Source organism: Achroia grisella, unplaced genomic scaffold, assembly GCF_030625045.1.
Source record: "Achroia grisella isolate CSIRO2021 unplaced genomic scaffold, CSIRO_AGI_Agris_v1 utg512, whole genome shotgun sequence".
Lineage (NCBI taxonomy): Eukaryota > Metazoa > Arthropoda > Insecta > Lepidoptera > Pyralidae > Achroia > Achroia grisella.
The window spans coordinates 2,104,840-2,126,068 of record NW_026712906.1 but is presented as its reverse complement, the minus strand read 5'-3'; the positions used below and the strand labels follow the sequence as shown (position 1 = coordinate 2,126,068).

Here is a 21,229-nt window from a genome sequence, read left to right as displayed (position 1 = left end):
TTAGAGCCACACTTTTTTATTTATAAAGGCATACTAAAAAATATCGAATGCGATTATTATAATTTCTTATTTTTAATCACAAAAAAAGAAAATACAATTTCATACTATGTTCCACCATAATTTCATAGCTAGGTAGGTATCTCTTAATAATTTTGTTTGTATTTCTCATTATGAAGCAAAACATATTCAATACAAACTTAGGAAAATACAAAACCTTCAATGGCTACACTCAAATAGATTGGCCACACTCTCAATAGTACGGGGAATACTTCGTAGACTATTTTAGGAATACCTTAGCATAACCACAGCATAACTCAATCTTAAGCAATATTTAAAAAGTAAAATATTTTAATTTTATTTGATTTATGGAGACTATGAATGAACATTAATAATTAGTTCGTAGTATCGTACAAGATATATGACTATATTATTACTATCCAAGTAGAAGTGTGCTCTGAATATAGAATTTTGGTGTGCACTTTATTTATTTCTAGGGTCAAAATAAATACAATACAAAGAGAATCATATTATTTATTATGAACTTAGCAGTCACAAAACTCTCTAGGTGGTGTAAGAATAATACTTTCAATGCTAATTGTAAATAATTCTTGATTAATTTCTTCAACAGTCTCCCTTAATAATTCCTCATCAATTGACATACTGTCGCTATTGCTTTTAGAAACTCTATCAACGGAACTATCATTCAAAACCTGTGTAAGAGCTTCTGCTAAGTCTGAGTCATCACTGCTTGCTATTTGACTAAGATCCTCTGTATTACCAAGTTCAATTTCATTGTTTACATTCACCACTAAATAATTATTAGTATAATTACTATCAACGTTACTTATATGTAGAGAACTATTTATGTGTTCATTTTCATTTACATCTAATTCCATACTTTGTTGATATTCAACGAGTCTTATATCCTTATTACTATTTTGAGAATACAGACTTTTTAAATTATCATCGTCTCTAGTAATCATAGTATTGAGAAGTTCATTGGATGATTTTACTAATGTAAACTTTCTGTTAACATTATTTAAAGAGTTATCAGTTGTTTCGTTATTTACAACATTTGTATCTACATTCATTATATTTTGAGCTATAGGTACCAATTCTGCTCCTTCATTGTTTGAATTGCTACTTTTATCATTATTATTGTTGTTGTCAATATTGGAGACATAATCCAAAGAATCACACCGTAAAAACGAGAAACTAGGAATTGAAGAATTATTAGTATTACTGTCTCGTTTGTCGCTTATGTTATGTTGACCCCTTAGCCTTTGTATCAGTTGGGGGTTACTTTCTTTAAATTTTCGTATTATTAATGAATTTTCGTCTGAGTTCTCATTTCTTCTTGATTGTAATCTTAAGTCAGCGTTCAAATTGTAAAGAATTTGTTCGTCACTCCTCTGTGGTGTTGCTATATGTCGAGGCTAAAATATAAGAATAGTCTCTATAAATATACCGGTTTACTTTAGAAAAAACAATTTAATAAACATCTCTTTTAGGACATATCTATTACGTAGTTAGATACTATCTTTCTGAATACTAAATGGATTTTAAATAACTATTTATTTATATTCATATATATGTATGTATATGTAAGTTTATTAGGTATATTATTTTGTATTGTATAATGTTATATGTATATTTATAACTTTTCTTCCAATATTGTTACTATCATTACACCTCTACCAGACGCAAATCTAATCACTCCTCTCTATCCTAAGGCTGCCTGGAAGAGATCGCTTTTTAGCGATAAGGCCGCCCATTGTTACCTCTTTGTCTTGTTTATCGTATTATATATATACATTGTATCATTTTATACATAATTGTATATGTAATTGTATTTTCTGTGAGAGGAACAATAAATAGTTTCATTCATTCATTCATTATTTAAACAGTCGATACAATTTGTTACTGTGTTGCGCCAATATTAATTTTATTGTGATTAAAGATAATATTTTTAATGGAACAACAATATCTAAAGTTGACGATACTTACTTTTCTTGTTTCAGCTATGAGTTCTGCCAGTTCACCGGCCAATTTCACAGTGTCTTTTGGTAAGTTGGTTTTAGCAGCTAAAGCCAAACCGTAACACTCAATATCTGTAGTTCCTAGTTCCACCTTGTGTTGATACACAAGTCTCTCCTGCGATGATTCTGTATCTGATATAGCTTCCTTTTTTACTGTAGTATGGCGACTAAAACAAGAATCTATTTTTATCTTAGGATTTTATTTATATTTGAAAAATAATAATCTATTTTCAGGTTGTTATATCTTTTCAAGTACTTATTAAACAACTACGAGTCTAATTTTATCGATATACGTTATTTTGAAACTTTCGTATTTTTTCAGATATTTAACAGATATCAAACTGTTTACAAATTCTACTGTTTTCAAATTTAACTAAATACATACTTGACCACATTGTAGTATAAATCTTGAAGTCTTGTCAAATATATGAAGTGCGTGGTAAAAAACGTAAAGGCATCACTCTTGAGCAGTTCTTCGCAAATGGCCCAGGCTATACTGGTTCCTTCTTCAGTACAGGTTCCTCTAAAAGGTGCAGATTATTTATTAAGTTAATTTGCTATCTTATTTAGCTGTAAATACATTTTAGTCTAACTGACTTCTTCTATACTAATCTTATCTGTAATAATTTGCATCGATTTACAAAGCTCAAAATTATTAACTTTATTCGCTGTTTCTGATGTAAATTTTATTTATATCAAGAAATGATATTCAGTTTATTATAATGGGAGATAATAATCACTGCTTATAGGGGAAAGGGGTGGTGAATTTGTTACGACGGGCTAACTGAACTGACCTCGGTGCTCAAGAGACTTGTAGTACTGCGATCTGCATAGATCAGTTGTGCTCGTCCTTTTTTTAGAGATCATTGCCTAGGCCAGTCAGGGACCAAAATTGTTGTGTATTATTAGGAGCGATGGTTTTATGTCCTCAGGATAAAGTGTGTACTTTCTAAAGATGTTTCGTTTATGCATAGATAAGTGGGCTTACAACCACATTGGATTATTTCTTCTTCTATTTGGCAAAATCTACAAAGTTTTGACCAAGAAACAACTGTTTTTGATACGCACCTGCATAATTCGTCGATAATAACTAAACTAGAAGAAGTTAGACTTTTCAGTATGTGTTGAATTTCTTTCATCTATAAATGTAAAAAGAACATTAATTACAACATTATATACAAGCAAGAATCTACAAAACCGTTTGTTGCACACCATTCTATTGTTACCTACATACCAGATACACCATTCGAGTATAGTGTATTTTTATCATTTAATTAAATAGAATATTCTTTTATTTGGATTATACAGTAAAAGAAACTAGGTACATTTCAATATTAAATTCATACATTCTTATAAAAGCAATTTAATTGTGTGCACAATGAGATTAGAGTGATCGTCTGTGGTGGTATGGGCATGTAATGCGTAGGAATGAAGATAATATTTAAGGAAGATGTTACATATTAATGTGGGTGGTTATAAGGGCAGAGGAAGGCCGAAAAGGAGGTGGATGGACTGTGTGAAAGCTGATATGGTAAGAAAGGGAATAAATAACGAGATCACTGCGAACAGGGATAAATGGAAGTTAGACATATTACGCTTTACGCTGACCCTAAATAAATGGGATAAGGAAAAAGCAGTTGATCAATAAGAGTTAAATCAGTAAATATTTTAGTTTATATTGAATTTCCAATTATATAAATTTAAGAAGGTACATTACCTCAAGCACATATGTGGATGCGTTCAATTCAACGCTATCATTGAATCCAATCCTCGAGAAAATTCTATCGCTTAATCTTAATACTGCATTTGTGGCTGGTAAGAAACAGCCCAACTGGAAACATAAAATTAAGTATTTTTTTTTGACATTATTATTTTTATATTTCATATTCTGCATGTTCTTAAGGCGATATAAAAATATTAGTCGGTGGTTACGGCTACGGTTTTACGAGTAGCATGATGGCCCGATGATCGCGGGTTCGATTCTTCGCATGGTACAAAAATTTGTATTCATGAGTATGATTGTTTGTAAATAACTGCGGATAGGTATACATTTATAACATGTTGTATAAACAATTGGTGCGTATATAATTATTGAATGTTTAATTAAATAATGAAATCAAACTAATAAATTTTAATATTTAAAAATAATCATTGTTAGTCAACGCGGCATATCGGGGTAGTGTACTCAAGATACTGATAGCGTTATCTTTGTCATTAATCGCCATGCCTATCATCTAGGGAAAGTAGCTAGCAGCTTTGGGCCATAGTAACCTCGATTTAATTTTCGTCCTGAAATATCCATCAAAAACATTTCGGCTTCTGGGCATTACATGCTTCATGGTAAATGGTAGACACCAATACGACCCATAGAATATTTACTTGAATAATTACGCCTTTAAAAAAATTGTTACCTGCATTATGAATAATAATTAAATATAATAATAAAGCTATTAGTCCAGATTTCTAACCTGCGCCATTACTTGCATAATAGCAATTTGTTTTATATATATACTTTTGCCGCCCATGTTCGGTCCAGTGATTATTGTGAAGTTTTGCTCTGGACTTGCGTACTGTAATCAAATACAGACATTTATGCAGTTAGGAATTACATGTAATAAATACATAGAAAAAAACGCCAAAAACCATAAAAGGATACTGAGTCAGAGGTAAGTGAGAAGTGAAATGGAACATCTAGATTTTTTTTTGTTTCCCTGTCTGGTTGTCAGTTTGTACGGGCTAATCTCTGAATCTGTAGGAATCGATTTAAATGAATGTTTGTACATTACTTAGATACTTTTATTCATGTAAATTTAAAGAGTGAAGAAAGTAGGTTAAAAATCTATAGTAACTAATATAGTATAGTATAGTATATGCCTTGGGTGCAGAAGCGGATTATCCGTAAGGCAAACTAGGCGCGTGCCTAAGGGCGTGTGTTTAATAAGGGGCGCGCGAGCTCAGAATTTTTAAATAAATAAAGAAAATAACATAAAGACGATTAAGAATTATGCTGATCTGTAATCAAAATCTATAATCGATTATATTGCACAAGCATCGATATACTTGTATTATGCAATATTGCCTGACATAGCCAGAAGAATGTGCGTATCGACGGCAGTCAGTAATTGCAGTGGGAAGCGGAGTTTTTCCTGCCTAAAGAGAGTGAAAAACTTACTTCGCTCAACCATGACAGATAAGAGTTTCAATTTGTTAGCAATACTAAACATTGAATCTACCTTATTGGAAAAATATCTAGTTAAAATTTATAGTATTATAATGGCCATTTATGGCCGGTACAGGGGCGAACGATAGAGTGATTACCTAGGGCGCTCTAGATCTTTAATCCGCCACTGCTTGGGTGAATATACTTAAGTAAAGTCATATTGACCCAAGGCAAAAAATGAGAATGACACATCATATAGATGCTTTATTGTAGTCGTTTGAATATCAATCAAAAGAGGAAGGCGGGATTGTTAATAATGTGGACCAATAATCACATTGCTATATAATATAGGAGGTTGACCTCCACGCGGATCGCCCTGGAAACCATCGTGGTAAATTCTTATTGTTCTCTCCACTGGTGCCACGCTAGCGTAAGCCATTAGCGCAGGCAGCTGCACCACTCCATTATCATCCGTAAGAAAAAAAAATTATACAATGTTTTCCGAATAAACAAGTATTATATGACTATTCAATGATTATATTAAGTTTATTTAAATGAATTTTATTTCTATTTCTAATCCACCGTCAATATATGGCGATCTACAATACAAGTCAACACAACTACTAGTCTATTTTTAATAAAAGTCATACGATATCATTGGGTACGGGCATGACTTGGCTGTTGTAATCTAGGAGAGGGTGTACGCTGTTCCTTATATCAGTGTAGTTGTTGAACTCCGGTCTTATGTATGATCCCACTATACTAGCCTGAAATATCAATTGTATTTTTACAATCTAGTAACTTTATTTCTGGTTAAAACATAAGTAACTATTTACATCTTCACGCTATCAGCCATTACGGGGTTAATATTGTTAACACAACCAGCCAAAATTACGATCAGGAGCGCATAAGCTCCTTGGAGGTTTAAAAAGCTGACACCAACTTAAGACATTAGGTACTTTTTTTGCGCGGGTTTGATTCTAGCACCCTACTTCCGCATTGAATATTTGTTGTCTCACACACAATAATACTAGCCTTTAATTAAGCAAAATTAAATTAAATCCATTAATAATATTTTGTTTCTATCCAGTTGTCTAGTAATAGTAGCACAAATTCAGCTTAGATGACGTTGTGATTTAGGCTGAGTGATTTTTAAAATAATGATGGTCTCGGTGGTGTCGGGTTCGATTCGTCCCACGGTACAGTCATTTGTATTCACAAGTATAAAATTAAATGTATTTCATGAGTATATGTTCTGTTTGTGTTGGTCTGGGTGTTTGGTTTTATATGTATGTATGTAGATATTATGTATTTAGTTCCAAAAAATGAATAATAAGGATGTATATCGATTGTTAATTTTAAACTTTCGTGTTTAATATACATTATTTATATTAACCGGGTCCTAACACGATCGTAGCACGGCTACGACCAAGGCTAGTGTAACCTAGTCGAAACTTCGAGAGAGGTAAATAGTTAAATACCTTTATTTGGGGGGCAAGCGGATTGTTAGTAATGTGGACTGATGATCTTATTGCTAGCAATGTACCATGTCAGGTTGACCTCCACGCGGTTCCCCCCGGAAACCATCGTGATAAATTTGTCACAATGGGCTAACTGACCTGACGTCATGTTCATCTTATCATCCTCCACTGGTGCCCAGCTTAGGTCTGAATAGCGATGTGTGAATTATTTAGGGATATTATTATTATTAATGAAAATTATTACAACTTATCTGAAACTCACCTGCGCCATTGCAAGCAAAATATCCAGTTCGGCTACATTTTCACACAGTTTGTAGAGACTGGACATAAACGGTCGTAATTCTTTCAGCAGACCAGATATAACACTGTAGAAAATAATTACCTATCAAACTCATTATTGAATCGAGTTTTATAAAATATACTATCTTACTAATATAAACAATCAATATTGACAAACTGTGCCCCCGTGGGGCACAGTTGCATAAGCTATTTCTAATTGTAAGGCAAATGTGTGTAAATATATTATAAGTAGATATAATGTATTAATATAAGTAGATATATACATTATTTATTATTTATTCTCGCCTTTTTTAAATTAATGTTACAAATCCAATAAGAGTATGAAATTGTAGGCAAGTGTAAGGGAAATATTTACATGTTACTCATTCTTTGTATTTCGTTCAAGGATTCCTTAGCCTGCCGGTCCATCACGACTAATTCCTCAGTGGTCATGGACACGCTGGCACCACTGTTGTGTACCTTAAATTATTTATTAGTTTGATTATATCAACTACAGAGAGAGTTGTAATCTAGCGGTTTTCTGGTTTACTACTCCATCTTCGACCGAAAATTCCGGAATTCAAATCTAACTAGCACAAAAGAAATTATGTGTCTCTACATATTTCTGACTAACTTTCGCATGATGGAAAACACAGATAATAATACAATGAATAATGAGATACGGTTTCTGTCTAAGACAGTTCAAAACCCTAAACAGCTTCAAGACACTTAAGTTATAAAATAAAAGCTGGAAAACAGCAAATCAGCATTTTTATGGCACATAGGTATTATTATTATTGGGAGTTCTATATTGTATGGAAATTATCCTTCGGACAGAGTAGAGGAGATTGTTAGTATCAGGCTATAGTAATCAATAGCTAGCCTAATATTGATTTATTACACTATCAGAGCTAAAACCGTGTGTTCTCTCCTAAAAATATCTTAGTTCATTCCTGTTAAATTTGGCACGATGAGATAACTGACCGTATTTTATGATAATCATACTCCACTGGCCCCGCCAGTGTATACCGTCAGCGCGGAGGGGTGCGCATTTTTATTATCACCTATAAAATACCTTCAAACAGAAGATATTTATGACACCAACCTCATGGATTACACATACTGTGATTAGCACGTATAGAGTAGTGATTATTCATTAACTAATTAAGGATATACTGATAACTCGCGAGAGTATATTTCCATTATATACTTAATCTATGTACATGTATATATAGTACATATTTAATCCGACGGTCATTTTAATTGGACTCCCGCAAACCGCAGTTACGTAGATAAAGTTCATGTACCCACATATAATTATATGTAGTATCATTTCATACAATGATAACACTATCTTTTTATATTTTATTTACCTACTAGCGACTCGCCCGACTTTGCACGGGTGCATTCTAATTTATAACGCATTAAATTTCTCGGCTGTTCTGCGTGTACATTATGTATACATATTCCTCTTGAATCATTCTATCTGTTGACGGTTGACAGAACTGCTTTAAAATTCATGGCTTAGTTTATTACATCTAAATGTACAGACAGCCCCGGAGACTTTTTATACTATTAAAGATTTATCTATACATACAAAATCATAGTCCGGTACCAAAATTATAATAAAACTAACTTCGACGAGTCATTGTGATGGACCCAGGTAAAAAGTAGCTATGGGTTAATTTAGTATTTGGGTGTCTTTTGAACCCATTAGTTTCAAAATTAATTATAATACCTGATTTTGGTATATTGGAAACTACGTATTCTATTTTTTAAAAATCTATAATATATCTATAGGGAAAAAATTATCACAAAAATAAACCTAATATGAGGAAATTCTACAACACACGTAATTGTGTGAAAGCAATTAGAACCTTAATAATATGCATACATGCTACTATTTAAATTAAACTTTATTATAATGATAATTAAAGGGGTGTGGTCATGCCACGCTATCATAATGTTATTAGACAGCGTGATGAACACGTGATAGTATTACATCATTCCTTGACCTAGGCCTGGATAGGATTTCGATATACCGTTGTTTTAAGGCTCCCTTTATGTTATATAGGATAGCTTCATATAATTAAAAAGGACCACGGTTCAAATTCAAATAATTTTAGGTATCATTTAGTATACAAATTACAGGGTTTGACTAACTCATTGACATAAAAAATACCCTCACAATTGTTATCTTAGGAGGTGTAATCAGAGGAATAATAAATGGTCTACATCGTGGGTAACATTTAACATGTCCACATTTCGCTGCGTATAAGAGGAAAATCCACCGCCATTTCTCGTGATCAGATTTGAACTCACATTTGTACGGGTAATAAACCGAAAACCACTAAAAGATAAGCACGCATACATACATATGGTGTTACAGAATCTAAAAAAAAACAGAATCCTAAATCAAAATATTATAATTACTCACCTTGATGAATATGGGTGGTAAATCGTCAACACTAAAGGTCCTTCTATTTTTCGGTGCAATTGGCATCATTATGTGAAATCCTTTCAGCATATTCTGATTCACTCTAAGTGGCAAATCATACGTTTCGCCTAGATGTTCCACCATCTTCTGTATATCCTCTATCAGTTCTGAATACATTCTTCTAGCTACATCTAATAGACCATTTATTTCTGGCTTGACCGCAAAACATCTCTGTAAACTACCCATAGAACCCTTTTCTAAATGTGCATCTTCTTGAAGTATGTTTTTTATACGGGATGCAATCTCATTGTAATTTGGATTTTCAAAGTCCTATAAAATTATAATCATCAGGTACATAATAGTTTCTAACTTAGAACTGTAAAATGTTATTTTGTAAATTTAATTTATATTTAAGAGGTGACCCATCCTAGTTGTGCCCGGGTGTCTTATGAATTTTGTATACATATTAAAATAACGTATTGTCTGTCACTTTGCAATACCTTTCGAACGATAAAATAATTTTTCAGATCAGTGCAGTAAGAACTACTGTAGGAAAAGTTAGAGTTCACTTTTCTACTAACAATATTTGCTCTCCCTTTGCAATATTATTGTAAAGCCAATCATTTAATTCAATTTACAGTAAATAAAGTTTTAAAAACAACAATAAATAAACAGTCAAATTATTGTACATGACTTTTAAAATATTCTGCCCTAATTAAGTAACTCGTAACAAGATTTTCCCGACGGTTATCAAGAGCTGTAGACTACTAACTTAACCCACCGACCCTTAACGACCTTTATCAAACTCTGGAATTAAATGGCCCACTGCACGTTGGAATAAATGTAAACAAAATGAGGATATCGCAGAAGGTAACATTATTTCCTGAGTAACAAGACAAAAAAACTTGTAGAATAGAATAGAATAGAATTTATTAACTAGTTTTATACAGTAATGACATAAGAAGTACAAGAATAATTTACACATTAAAAAAACAGAGTCATTGTGGACCACAACTCGGCATAATGCTGGGAAACATAGTTTCCAGCGCTGATTTTCAGTTGGACCCACAGTACGGACGCACATATATTACAATTAAAAACTACGTATACATAAACTTTAAAAAACAGATATTATACAATTAAAAAAAAAGTATATAAATAATAAAAAACATTATATACGTAATAGCCTTCAAGTAAAAAAAAAATAAAACTGTAAATGGAGAAAAGAAACAATCCTATTTCCCCCCCACTAGTGATAGAGTATTACTGTAGGTCCTGATCTGGTAGTGATCTATACCATCAAATCTGATCTGACCATCGACACAAATGAGGTAAGTTGCCTGGTATCATATTAGAATAATATATATCATATAACAATAGTCAATAATCATTGTATTATTTATTGTATTTGTTTATCTACATAAGTTCTAAAAATATCCGATTTCATCACACTGTACTTTGAAGTTTTGTGCGTCTTGAAACGTGATTAAAAATCTGACCACTTTAATTTATAAGATACTTTAACTAATAATTAAATAATAATAATTTCGGAGAATTCATGCAGCGCCATCTAGTTACAAGCTATGCATAGATTGTGTTATAGGCATAAGACAACTGATAGAAAAACATGAATACATACATACATAATATGTATACACATATTATAGAAACGTCCCAGACCAATACAAATAATCGTACTCATGAATGTTTGTATCTAGCGAGGAATCGAACCTATGACAATGGAAGTAAGGCGGTGTGCTCAATCACTAGACTATCAAGGCCATCAAACTGCTTACCATTTTAATTTTCTGAAGTCTTCCACTCATTGCCGTGTTTAGTGCTTCAACGAGATTTGGAACTAAGTCCATCGTTGTCTTTAGGAGTAAAGTTTGATTCAATTGCGCTTCTCCAAACTTGTCCATATTTTGGTTTGGAGTCTCCACGCAAAGGAATAGAATCTTGTCAATTTCTGACAACTTCTTTATTACATTCTGAAAATGCAGGTGTATTTTTACATTCTTAACATAGTATGATTATAAATTATATAAGTAGTGTGCTGTAAAGTACTAAAACAAAAACTACTAACTAACTTTTGTAAATTATAGTACTACAACTACGGGCGTAACGACGAGACTGCATATCATTATTCATATTAAAGCCGGTGTAAACCACTAGACCATCGAGGCTGTCAAGTGATAGTTAGTCATATATTATGTTTGTCTTGCTTATGAGATCAGAAATAATATTGTGATTTCCTACCTGTAAACTTGACATTAATCCAGTTTCATTCTCGATCAGATCCTGTATTGCGTCTAATCTATTTTCAATAAATTCCTTATTACACGATGGTTGTAGAATACAGGCTCTAAGGGCCCTGATACCTCCAACAGTGTAAGTAGGACCTAGGACTCCCAGAAGGCAGCATGTGGGGCCGGCAGATAGAACCAACGGCTGGACTAACTCCAGCTGAGTAGCTGTGCCGACATCTAAGCATTTTCGTAATATAGGAAAACTAAACATGTATTAATTCTTCTCGTGGATATTATACGAGAAAGTTCAATAAAAGTATCTTACTCAAATGATTGAATGGATCCGGCAATCAGTCAAGATAAGTTTTTTTGTAATAAAGCATCTTCCTAGTTGAATTAAATAATATATTTAGAGTGTTACTTGTGCATAATAATTTATGAGAAGCAATTTACCTATATGTGTAGCTATTTCACAGGGGAGGACGGAGATTGTTACTAATGGGGTTTTAATCAGGCCGACATCCAAGCAGTTCCATTTTGATATCATCGTAGTATTTTTTAATTGGATTGGCAAATAAAGTTAGGTCCTGATGGAAAGCGGTTAATTTTTGGTGTATTTATCACTATGGGCTAACTAACCTGATCTTATGCTCATCTTTTCATGTCCAATTTTGCCCCCCCCCTAGCAAATGTTAGCGAAGGCGAGTATACTATTCTAATATCACTAAAGAATGTTTTAGACATGACTATTAAAGTCATGTCTAAAACATTAACAACAACAAAACAACATCCTCATGACAATGAACGCTATGTCATAGTTGAAGATGCTAATATTTGAATTATTTTGGATATATGGTCCATATTTAAGAAAACTGAAACCTTGTGTGGTATCAGTTTTAGTTAATATACCTACGTATACCTACCTACGTGACGTATACAACGGTCTATCTTTTCTCGATGTGTCTTTCATGTACCTATAATTCAAGGAATAGCAATAGTTAAAAACTATTATATATGTATATTTAAATATACCGATAATCATCGTGTTCTCAGAAGAATGATATTCGATTTTTAGCGAATCTCTAGCAAAAACGAGGCATTGAATATATTCAACGTATTTAAGGACCGCTGCAGCCGCTGTCAGTGCGTAGAACCTGAAAATATCAATCAGTTGTTGATCAGAAAAGACTAGAAAGAACAATATTAATGCAATACGTATATATATAATTATAATATAATAGTTTCTTATTATCATCATCATCTGCTTCGATAGTCGCGGTTATCCCATTTATTCGTAAATAGTTGGAATAATAATACCGGTATTAATACGGCGTAATATGTTTTTCTCTCGTGCATCTCTCTCTTAATACGTTTTGGCGGCAGAATTAATGAGACAGAGGTTCCACTAAGTAACACAACAATAGCGTATATAGTTTATATATTATTAGTTTGTTATTCAGTGAACGGCACTGGGTATCGATGCACTGCCGATCGATCGGTAAAACGCCCTCTTATCCGTCATGCAGGAGTTGGCCTTCAGCCGCTCCATACGTCCTTCCGCGGGTTTGGAGTGCCATCTGCACTCGCCCCCTAACGTCCGATGAAGCTGTAAAGGCCTGCTGTGGCCAACAGCATTAGAGTAGTCCGAAAAAAAAAAGCTGCACGACCTATGTTCGTAACAGATAGATATTTGAACCACAACTGGAAAATAAGATGTAATAAATAAACGCAAGTTTCTTACCAATAAAAAAATCGATTATGTACTATAAATAAATAGTCACATAATAGCATCATCTTGCGCGTTGCTCTTTTCAATAAACATTGTTCAAAACATGTTGTACGCACAGTATAAAATATATTGCATAATTTACTAAACCTTTGTTTAATGATTTAAGAAACTCTCTCTGTCTCTCTTGATTTAATACTTATGTTAATGTATCCACTTAGGGGAGCTTGTACTTAGAGAATTTTCAAAAATCTCCTTCGGGTATTAATTTATTAGCTATATATTGTAGGAACTTCAATAGCTGGGTTGGCAATTAAGAAATGATGAATGCATACTCGTATTTAGCTTATTAGCTGTATGTTTTAATGACATATGCTAAATCATATTGCGTCAACGTTCGATTCCTAACTAGTAGGTAGGTAACATTGGTTTTATACGATAAAGACGTAATTATGCTTCGCAATGATAACCCTGAACTGCTTTCGTCTGGTATCGAACTGAAGATGATGAACTTATGCATAATATTGCTTTAGGTTCCCGTAGAGTATCTACATTGTTTACGATGCATTGGTACCTAAGACCAATGATTCTATAAATTAAAAGAAGAGTTTTTTGTTTATTCGCTCTTGGTATAACGGCTACGAAATATAATTTATAAACGTAATATTTTGCACGGAGAAGCACTTAGGTTACATTTTATACAAGCCAACAAATGTCTCGGTTAGCAGTCAGGCTGACAAAGCGCTGATGCTAATTATTAACGATTTATAATAGATTTTGTGCAACACACAGTTAATTTTTAATTTTGGTAGAATTCACACGAGCAACATCAATTTTCCACATCTATTTCCGCATGGTATTAAAAGCGACAATTGTGTGAGTTATTAATAAATTTTCTTAGAGGTTAATGTATGCAAATTTATAGTCCTAGACTGCTAGGAAGTCTTTGCAATTTGACACTGATGACGTTACATCTTCATTCATAATTTAAGAGCTATGCTCTTGTCGGTGGAGCTCTTGCCACTTTCCGCGATCTTCCATCATGAATGACATGTACATCTAATTGTCATGTACGTCTATTACAGACTCAGATGATATGTCAAATCTACCATCAGTCGGAGTGCTTTTGAACTAAGAATTCCTCTTCATACTATTTTTCACTAGTGTATCTTCAGCGTAGGTGAGTGGACAATTACATCATTAACCCCAAAATCCTGATCAGAATCTACCCAAATTCCGAATCTTCCTATTTGAAGTTGGTTAAAAAATAGATATACATACTTGTGTAACACCTGCAGATATACAGCGCTGTATTCAGGAGCGCAAAGGGTTTGAATTTGCTGTCTGCCGACTGCGTCGTTGAAGTGCCTTCTCTGTACAGTGGTTAGGTTGACTAGGGGATAATGCTCCCTAATCAGCTGGTATAGTTGAATGGGCTGAACTCCTTCACAGAATGTGTGTGGCACTATAATCTGAATAAACCAATAGAAGTTTTTTATACCATTGGTAGTAATGTACTATGTCAAGTTGATCTCCACACGGTTCCCCCTGGAAACCTTCGTGGTAAATTGCTATATGCTACTGGTGTCTCGCCCGTAAACCGCTCGTGCAGGAGAGTGCACTATGCATCATAAAAAAAAAATAGTGCAGTAGAAAGTAATTATTAGTAATAGATATAATCTATTACACTAACACGGTTCTCTATGGAAAACATAGTGGTTATGTGGGTTCCAGGTGACTACGCTACGATGAATTTTTGACCTGACTTCATTATTATCAACTGGCGTCCGTCAGGCAGCTTTACAGCTTCACCGGACCAAAAAAGAGGGGCTTGCAGGCGAATCCATAGAGCACTCCAAACCCGTGGAAAGACTTACCTTTACAGTATAAAATGAAGTCGCATCTACTGTCTGTTCGCTTTGATCTTGTATACTATGCAACGGTTTATAATGTAGTTTTTAGCAATAGATAGAGTGAATCAAGAGGGAGACTTATGTATAACATATGTATACACGTACAAAGCCGGGGCGGGTAGTTAATTAAGTAATAAATATTAGATGACTACCTCTACAGGATTAAAATAGTTTATTTTCGTTAACGTATGGGTGTACAGCAAGGTGTCACTGAACTGACACAGTACTAAACGTGGATGTTTCAAATCGACAGCAGCTATTCCGATCTCACCTCGAGCCATACCTCTACCTTCTGATAAAGCTGAAATTTACATACAAATCATCATACGTCATATTGTAATATAAAAAAAGGTTATTTTGAACAATCGGTCTAAATGACGGCTGCGGTACAAACAGTTGTATTCATGAGTACAATTGTTTGTGTCGTATCGGTCTGGGTGTTTTTTATATATCTATTATACGTATGTATTATATTCACAAGATAAAATATCTAATTTTGTATATTTAGTATTATACTATCTTACTAATATTACACATGTGAAAGTTTGCGAGTATGGATAGATGGATTGATGAACGGATTTTGATGTAACTTTACAGCAATGTAGCTTATAACACAGACTATATTTCAAAAATATATTATGTAATTAGTGCAAAATATAACGATAAATGTCCAGTAAATGTGATGCATTAGCATTATAGATGCAAATTAAGTAAGGTAGTCTATACTACAGCGCTCTGTAAATCTATCTGATTTGGACTAACTAAAACAAACAATTAAAGGTGATTTAATAAAATATTGTTCATTAGTAATTAACAAGACATTTTGTAACCGTCAATGCTTTCCAATAATTCGATTAAAATAAAACTGAATGTACCCTTGTCATTATCATTACAGAATTACCTATTCTGGGACAATACGGAGCCGGGTCTTTCCCATATACATATATCAACTAAACTAAGTAATTTTACTAATTACAGGCAAAATCAGCGCGTAACAATTTACCAACAGTAATTATTGATGTCACCAGATTATGATAGGCCTTCCCCTGATGGGAGTTTAATATTTTTCATCTATTTACCTGTTGGTAGAGTTTTGTAAGACAAATTATATATTTTTTACGTAATTGGAATGGCAAACAAGCTGATGATCCACCTGACGGTAAGTGGAAACAGCTCTATATACATGAATATCACTACTTATATAACGTTATAAGGTATTGCCATTCACTAAGTTTAATCTGTACTTTACTGCCTCTTATTCTCATCCGAAACATATCTTACGAAGCAAATTGCTTGGAAGCGTCTGAAATTGGTGTGACAGAGGTACCCACACTCAACTAACTCGGTAAACTCTGATAAACTCTGTTATTTTAATCGGTTGATTATTTTTTGAAGTTATCCACTACCAGCAGTCATATATTAACTAAAATATCTTTGTAATATTAGTATATTAATACAGATAACAATAAAGTCGATGTTCAAATAATTTTTTTACGTAGAACTTTATCGAAAGGAGTTACCCAAAATAACACTAGCTTCGACCGCTGAGGTACTTGTAGATCGAGCAGATCTAGTGCCGCTGTGTCCACCTGGAAATAATAGAATAACAGCCACGTGGACGTATTTCTTAATATAAACTAAGAAGAGAGGAAAGCGACTGAATGTAAATACTCAAAAAAACACAAGTTTTTTTTTATTGACAGGCAGATATGAACTCACAATCTTCTAGGTCTTGATCGAGGTAGTAAACTGCTAGGCCACAACACTCTCTCTCATTTTTTTTGTACCTAATTGAATTGGTTGACTTGCTGTATGAATAACCAAACTGTTGTAATAAACAACATTGTTTTGGTTATATTCGCAATATTAAGTTAATTATATAGGCCAATTAAGAATATTACTTACTAGTAACTAACATTGGACTACAGTAGTACATAGCGTTTTTTCAGTAAATATAATTTAATTGATAATTTAATAATAATTGATAATAAAAACTATATTTAAATTTGATACAAATAACAATCAATGTGAAAAAGCAGTTCCAGGGGAGTACTTTGTGGTTGCGACACGAATTCTTTATTAATTTATCAAATAACGTTTGATTGCTTATTTATTTATTCTTTATTGCACCAGAAGTAAATTATAAACAATATAAATAGAAATAATAAGGTACAAAAGGCGAACCTATAAGCAATCTATGCTGATGAATACTCAATGTACAATTTATGCAGAATCAGTTAACATGTAACCAGTTAACGAATATCCTGAAAAGATTATATCATTTCAGAATATTCGTTAACTGGTTACATGTAATACAGGGAGGTATACTGACTTTGATTTCATCATTTGGCAAATAAGAAAGAAAAACATTTATTGACAACCATTATTAACATACCTACATATACATATAATTCATATGTACACATATACACATGTAAAACAATTGCAATAAAAATACAAATAATAAAATAAAAAGAAACAAACAGCTATTGGTCCATGTGACCGTCTATAGCTATATGAACAGCACCACGTAACTAACGTAATTGCCATGAAATGTCCGTGGTACTTCTCACTCAAGCTTTTCTATTCTACTACTACATTGACTATAATGTCATGCCTCTATATCCTGTAATGTTACTGCAACCCAGATTTAAACATAGAAAAGAAGCTGTTTGGAGGCTACAATAAATGAGACAGAGGTACCCACGTAGACGTCTCTTGTACAAGTACTTTCTAGTCTTCTAAAAGTATCGATATACTTTTAAAAGACTAGAGAGTCCTCTACTAATTAGTGTTATAAACCCAAACGTACAAGAGGTAGAGGAAATCCTACAGCTACCTGGGGGACCCCTATAAGTAATATTATTGCTATGGAAAAATTGCCAGATCCGATAATCCTTAGTAAATTGTCACGGGCGGCGCTAAAATACATACAGTGGTGCTGCTATGAAGAAGAAGAAGAAAAGAGAAGTTTGTGACTGTGGATGGATGTCTGTTACTCTTTCACACCAAAACTATTTAATGGATTTTAATGAAACTTTACAATAATATAGCTGATACATCAGCATAGCACTTACATAGGCTATTATAATTTAATAAATTTCATGTGGGTGAAACTAGTGGTTATTATATAATTAAAATAGATCTATTAATCTACCTCTACTACTACTGCTGATGTATCTGAGTGCAGTAGGTCTATTAGCCGGTGTGCACATCTCTTCGTCTGCAGATTCGCTCGCAAGCACCCTAGGTCTAGGCCTATTGCTTGCAGATGATTCAGGCTTAGTAGAACTTGAGTTTATTATTCTAGAATATAATATGTGAAGAGAGCTATTGTAAAGCGGTTAGCAAACGTTATTACATCCGCGATGTCGCGGGTTTGATTCTTGGACAAGATAAATCTTTATATTCATGAATAGGTGTTTTCTGTGCATAATAGGTATATGAAATGATGTAAATAAAATAATAGGTACTACTAATTACTAAGCATTACGGGAATCTCTCAATAAGAGTAGAGATAACAAATCAAAAGAAAAACATTCAAACTCAAAAACGGATACAAAAGCACTAACAGAAAAACTTTAAAATATTTTTTACTTTAGTGTCACAAGTATGTATTTATTTACGACGTAAACATTTTTTAAAGTATGAATTATAGACTCGCATCATTACATACTATAAAACAAAGTCGCTATCGCTATCTGCCCGTCCCTATATCTTTAAAACTACGCAACGGATATTGAAGCGGTTATTTTAATAGATAGAGTGATTTTAGAGGAAGGTTTATATATAAATACACCTGGGCAAGTAGCTAGTATAATAATATAACACCGTATTTTGAGACTATGATTAAAGAAAGCATAGTTAGATTTCTTCAGACTAATAAATCCAGTTATAGTGTACCGCATACCTAGTGTTGCGTATTTAAAAATAAAATTCGCGTCCTCGAAATCTATCAAATTCCAAGTCTTCATAACGGAAACGAGATAGCGTTTTAAAATTATAAGAAACTTGAAAATGATAACCTCGAACCTACTTAGTTCAAAAATAGGTACTTACTTCCGCTTTGAATTCCGTGGAGGGCCACTTGGAGGGCCCATAGACGTCACGTTACTTGCTGTTGGATCATTGGAAAATTGATATCGAGGTGCTTTAATAGGATTCCGGCTTGCATTTGAAACATTATACGTTACTGTACGCAGCAATGACGTCGGACCTCTTATACCTGCCATAGATGCTATACATTTAAATACTACAGAGGCAGACTTTGTATCAAGTCGTAAATCGTTCTTTTGAAAGGTTAGTTAAATTAGGATATGGTGGTACGATACCTTAGTCTCTCGGAATGGCAACGCGTTATCGTGATTACGGTCATCACGTGACGACATATGATATCCGTAATGTTCATATATATAGGTAACGGTCGAAGATGTATATTGACGACATTTACCATAAGCTTGGCCAGCTTGTTTATCACTACGGTGTGATAAAAAAAACTTATTTGATTTTATACGCCAATTCAGGTACCTAACTGTAAAAGTATTTATTCCGAATAAAATAATTTTGCAATAAATAAAAAGATACATACTTAAAAAAAACAAGAGCATCTTTATTTGAATATCCATACCCAACGAAAAATCTCTTCTAACCAAATCCTTTTTTGGTTTTTCTCTACAATTCAATATTTTTTCTCTTTGCACTACATTCATCTTTGTAAGATAATTAGTTAATTATGTATTAACCAACGCTATTTACTTTTATAATTTGTAATTTTTAATACAATAATTACGTAAATTTAGATAATGAACAGAGTGCTATTTCAAATTACGCGCCAATTTTTATGACTTTTTTTAATGTTTAATTTGCTGGGTCCTAGGTACAGGATCCTTAGGGATTTTTAGATTCCAATTATCATTTTTTTTTGGTTCTGTTTACCCTTTAAAGGAAAGGCAAAGGGAACTGCGCCCATACAGCTAGTCGAATACATGGTGACTGACTGTTTTTTTACTAGTCTGTCAGTCATCGTCTACAAATTTCAATTATTCACAAACTGTCAAAACCACAACTGTCAAATGTCAAAACAAAACGAATCTCAACTTTATGTTTTTACTGCTTTAGTTAAGTTTTAAATTAAATATACATTATTTAGATAAAATTTTATCCATGGCTTTCAAAGGTACGTAACTTGTTCCTGAAATAAAATATAATTTGTATAGTAAAAGTGGAAGATATCAGCAATCTAATTAATGTTGATTGATAACCTTGATTCGATTCAATATGATTGTTCAATAGCCTTGTCTATTAATTGAGGATATCCTTTTTAGATAAAATTTTGAAATCTCTCTTCTTATTGTTACGATAATATATTTTTAATATATTATCGTATATTTTTAAATCTAAGGTGTAACATTTAAATCTAAGTTATTATAAAATTGCGAAAATTAAATGAGTAGACAGTGTATATTTTCTGCCAGTTCAGCTTTTATAGTTATTTACGATTACGCTGGAATATTAGAAAAAACAAAATTGACCATGAAACTATTAAGACTATAAAAAAGACAGTTATACAGATTATGTAAGTAAGAAAAACAAATTTGAATATGTCTTAAGTTGTCTACCTTATTGTTAAAATGATAGAAATAAAACTCAACATTCACAACCATACAATGATTGTCTTGATAGTCAACATTAAGTTAAAATATTGTAATGTCTTTGTTTATTTTATTTAATTTTAATATAAAACTTTGAAGTGATAGACAGAAGAAGTTTTTATTGACTTTATGATTAAACATGGAACATATCTATAAATGATTTGTTTAATCTTTAAGGTATAGCTTAATTATATTTATACAACACTAAGATTACACAAATTTTTCAGCCATTATTTTTCTTCTCAAGTTTGACCAATGAAATCAAACAAAAACAAATGTAATATTGTCTTGATT

The 21,229-nt window shown here is 32.8% G+C and overlaps 1 protein-coding gene across 1 annotated transcript; it reads right to left on the bottom strand.

Moving 5' to 3' along the window:
- Nucleotides 1–542: 542 nt before the first annotated feature.
- On the bottom strand, nucleotides 543–19,384 carry LOC131846847 (mutS protein homolog 4-like). Its single transcript, XM_059196265.1, has 18 exons — nucleotides 19,344–19,384; nucleotides 18,442–18,548; nucleotides 16,805–16,873; nucleotides 15,437–15,585; nucleotides 14,653–14,843; nucleotides 12,678–12,799; nucleotides 11,656–11,882; nucleotides 11,193–11,387; nucleotides 9,397–9,726; nucleotides 7,336–7,439; nucleotides 6,943–7,045; nucleotides 5,850–5,966; nucleotides 4,508–4,609; nucleotides 3,757–3,870; nucleotides 3,108–3,178; nucleotides 2,425–2,562; nucleotides 2,008–2,206; nucleotides 543–1,436 (listed from the first exon to the last, which is right to left on the bottom strand). Exons 1-18 carry the CDS (start codon nucleotides 19,382–19,384, stop codon nucleotides 543–545), a joined length of 3,273 nt encoding a protein of 1,090 aa, XP_059052248.1.
- Between the last annotated feature and the right edge of the window lie 1,845 nt (nucleotides 19,385–21,229).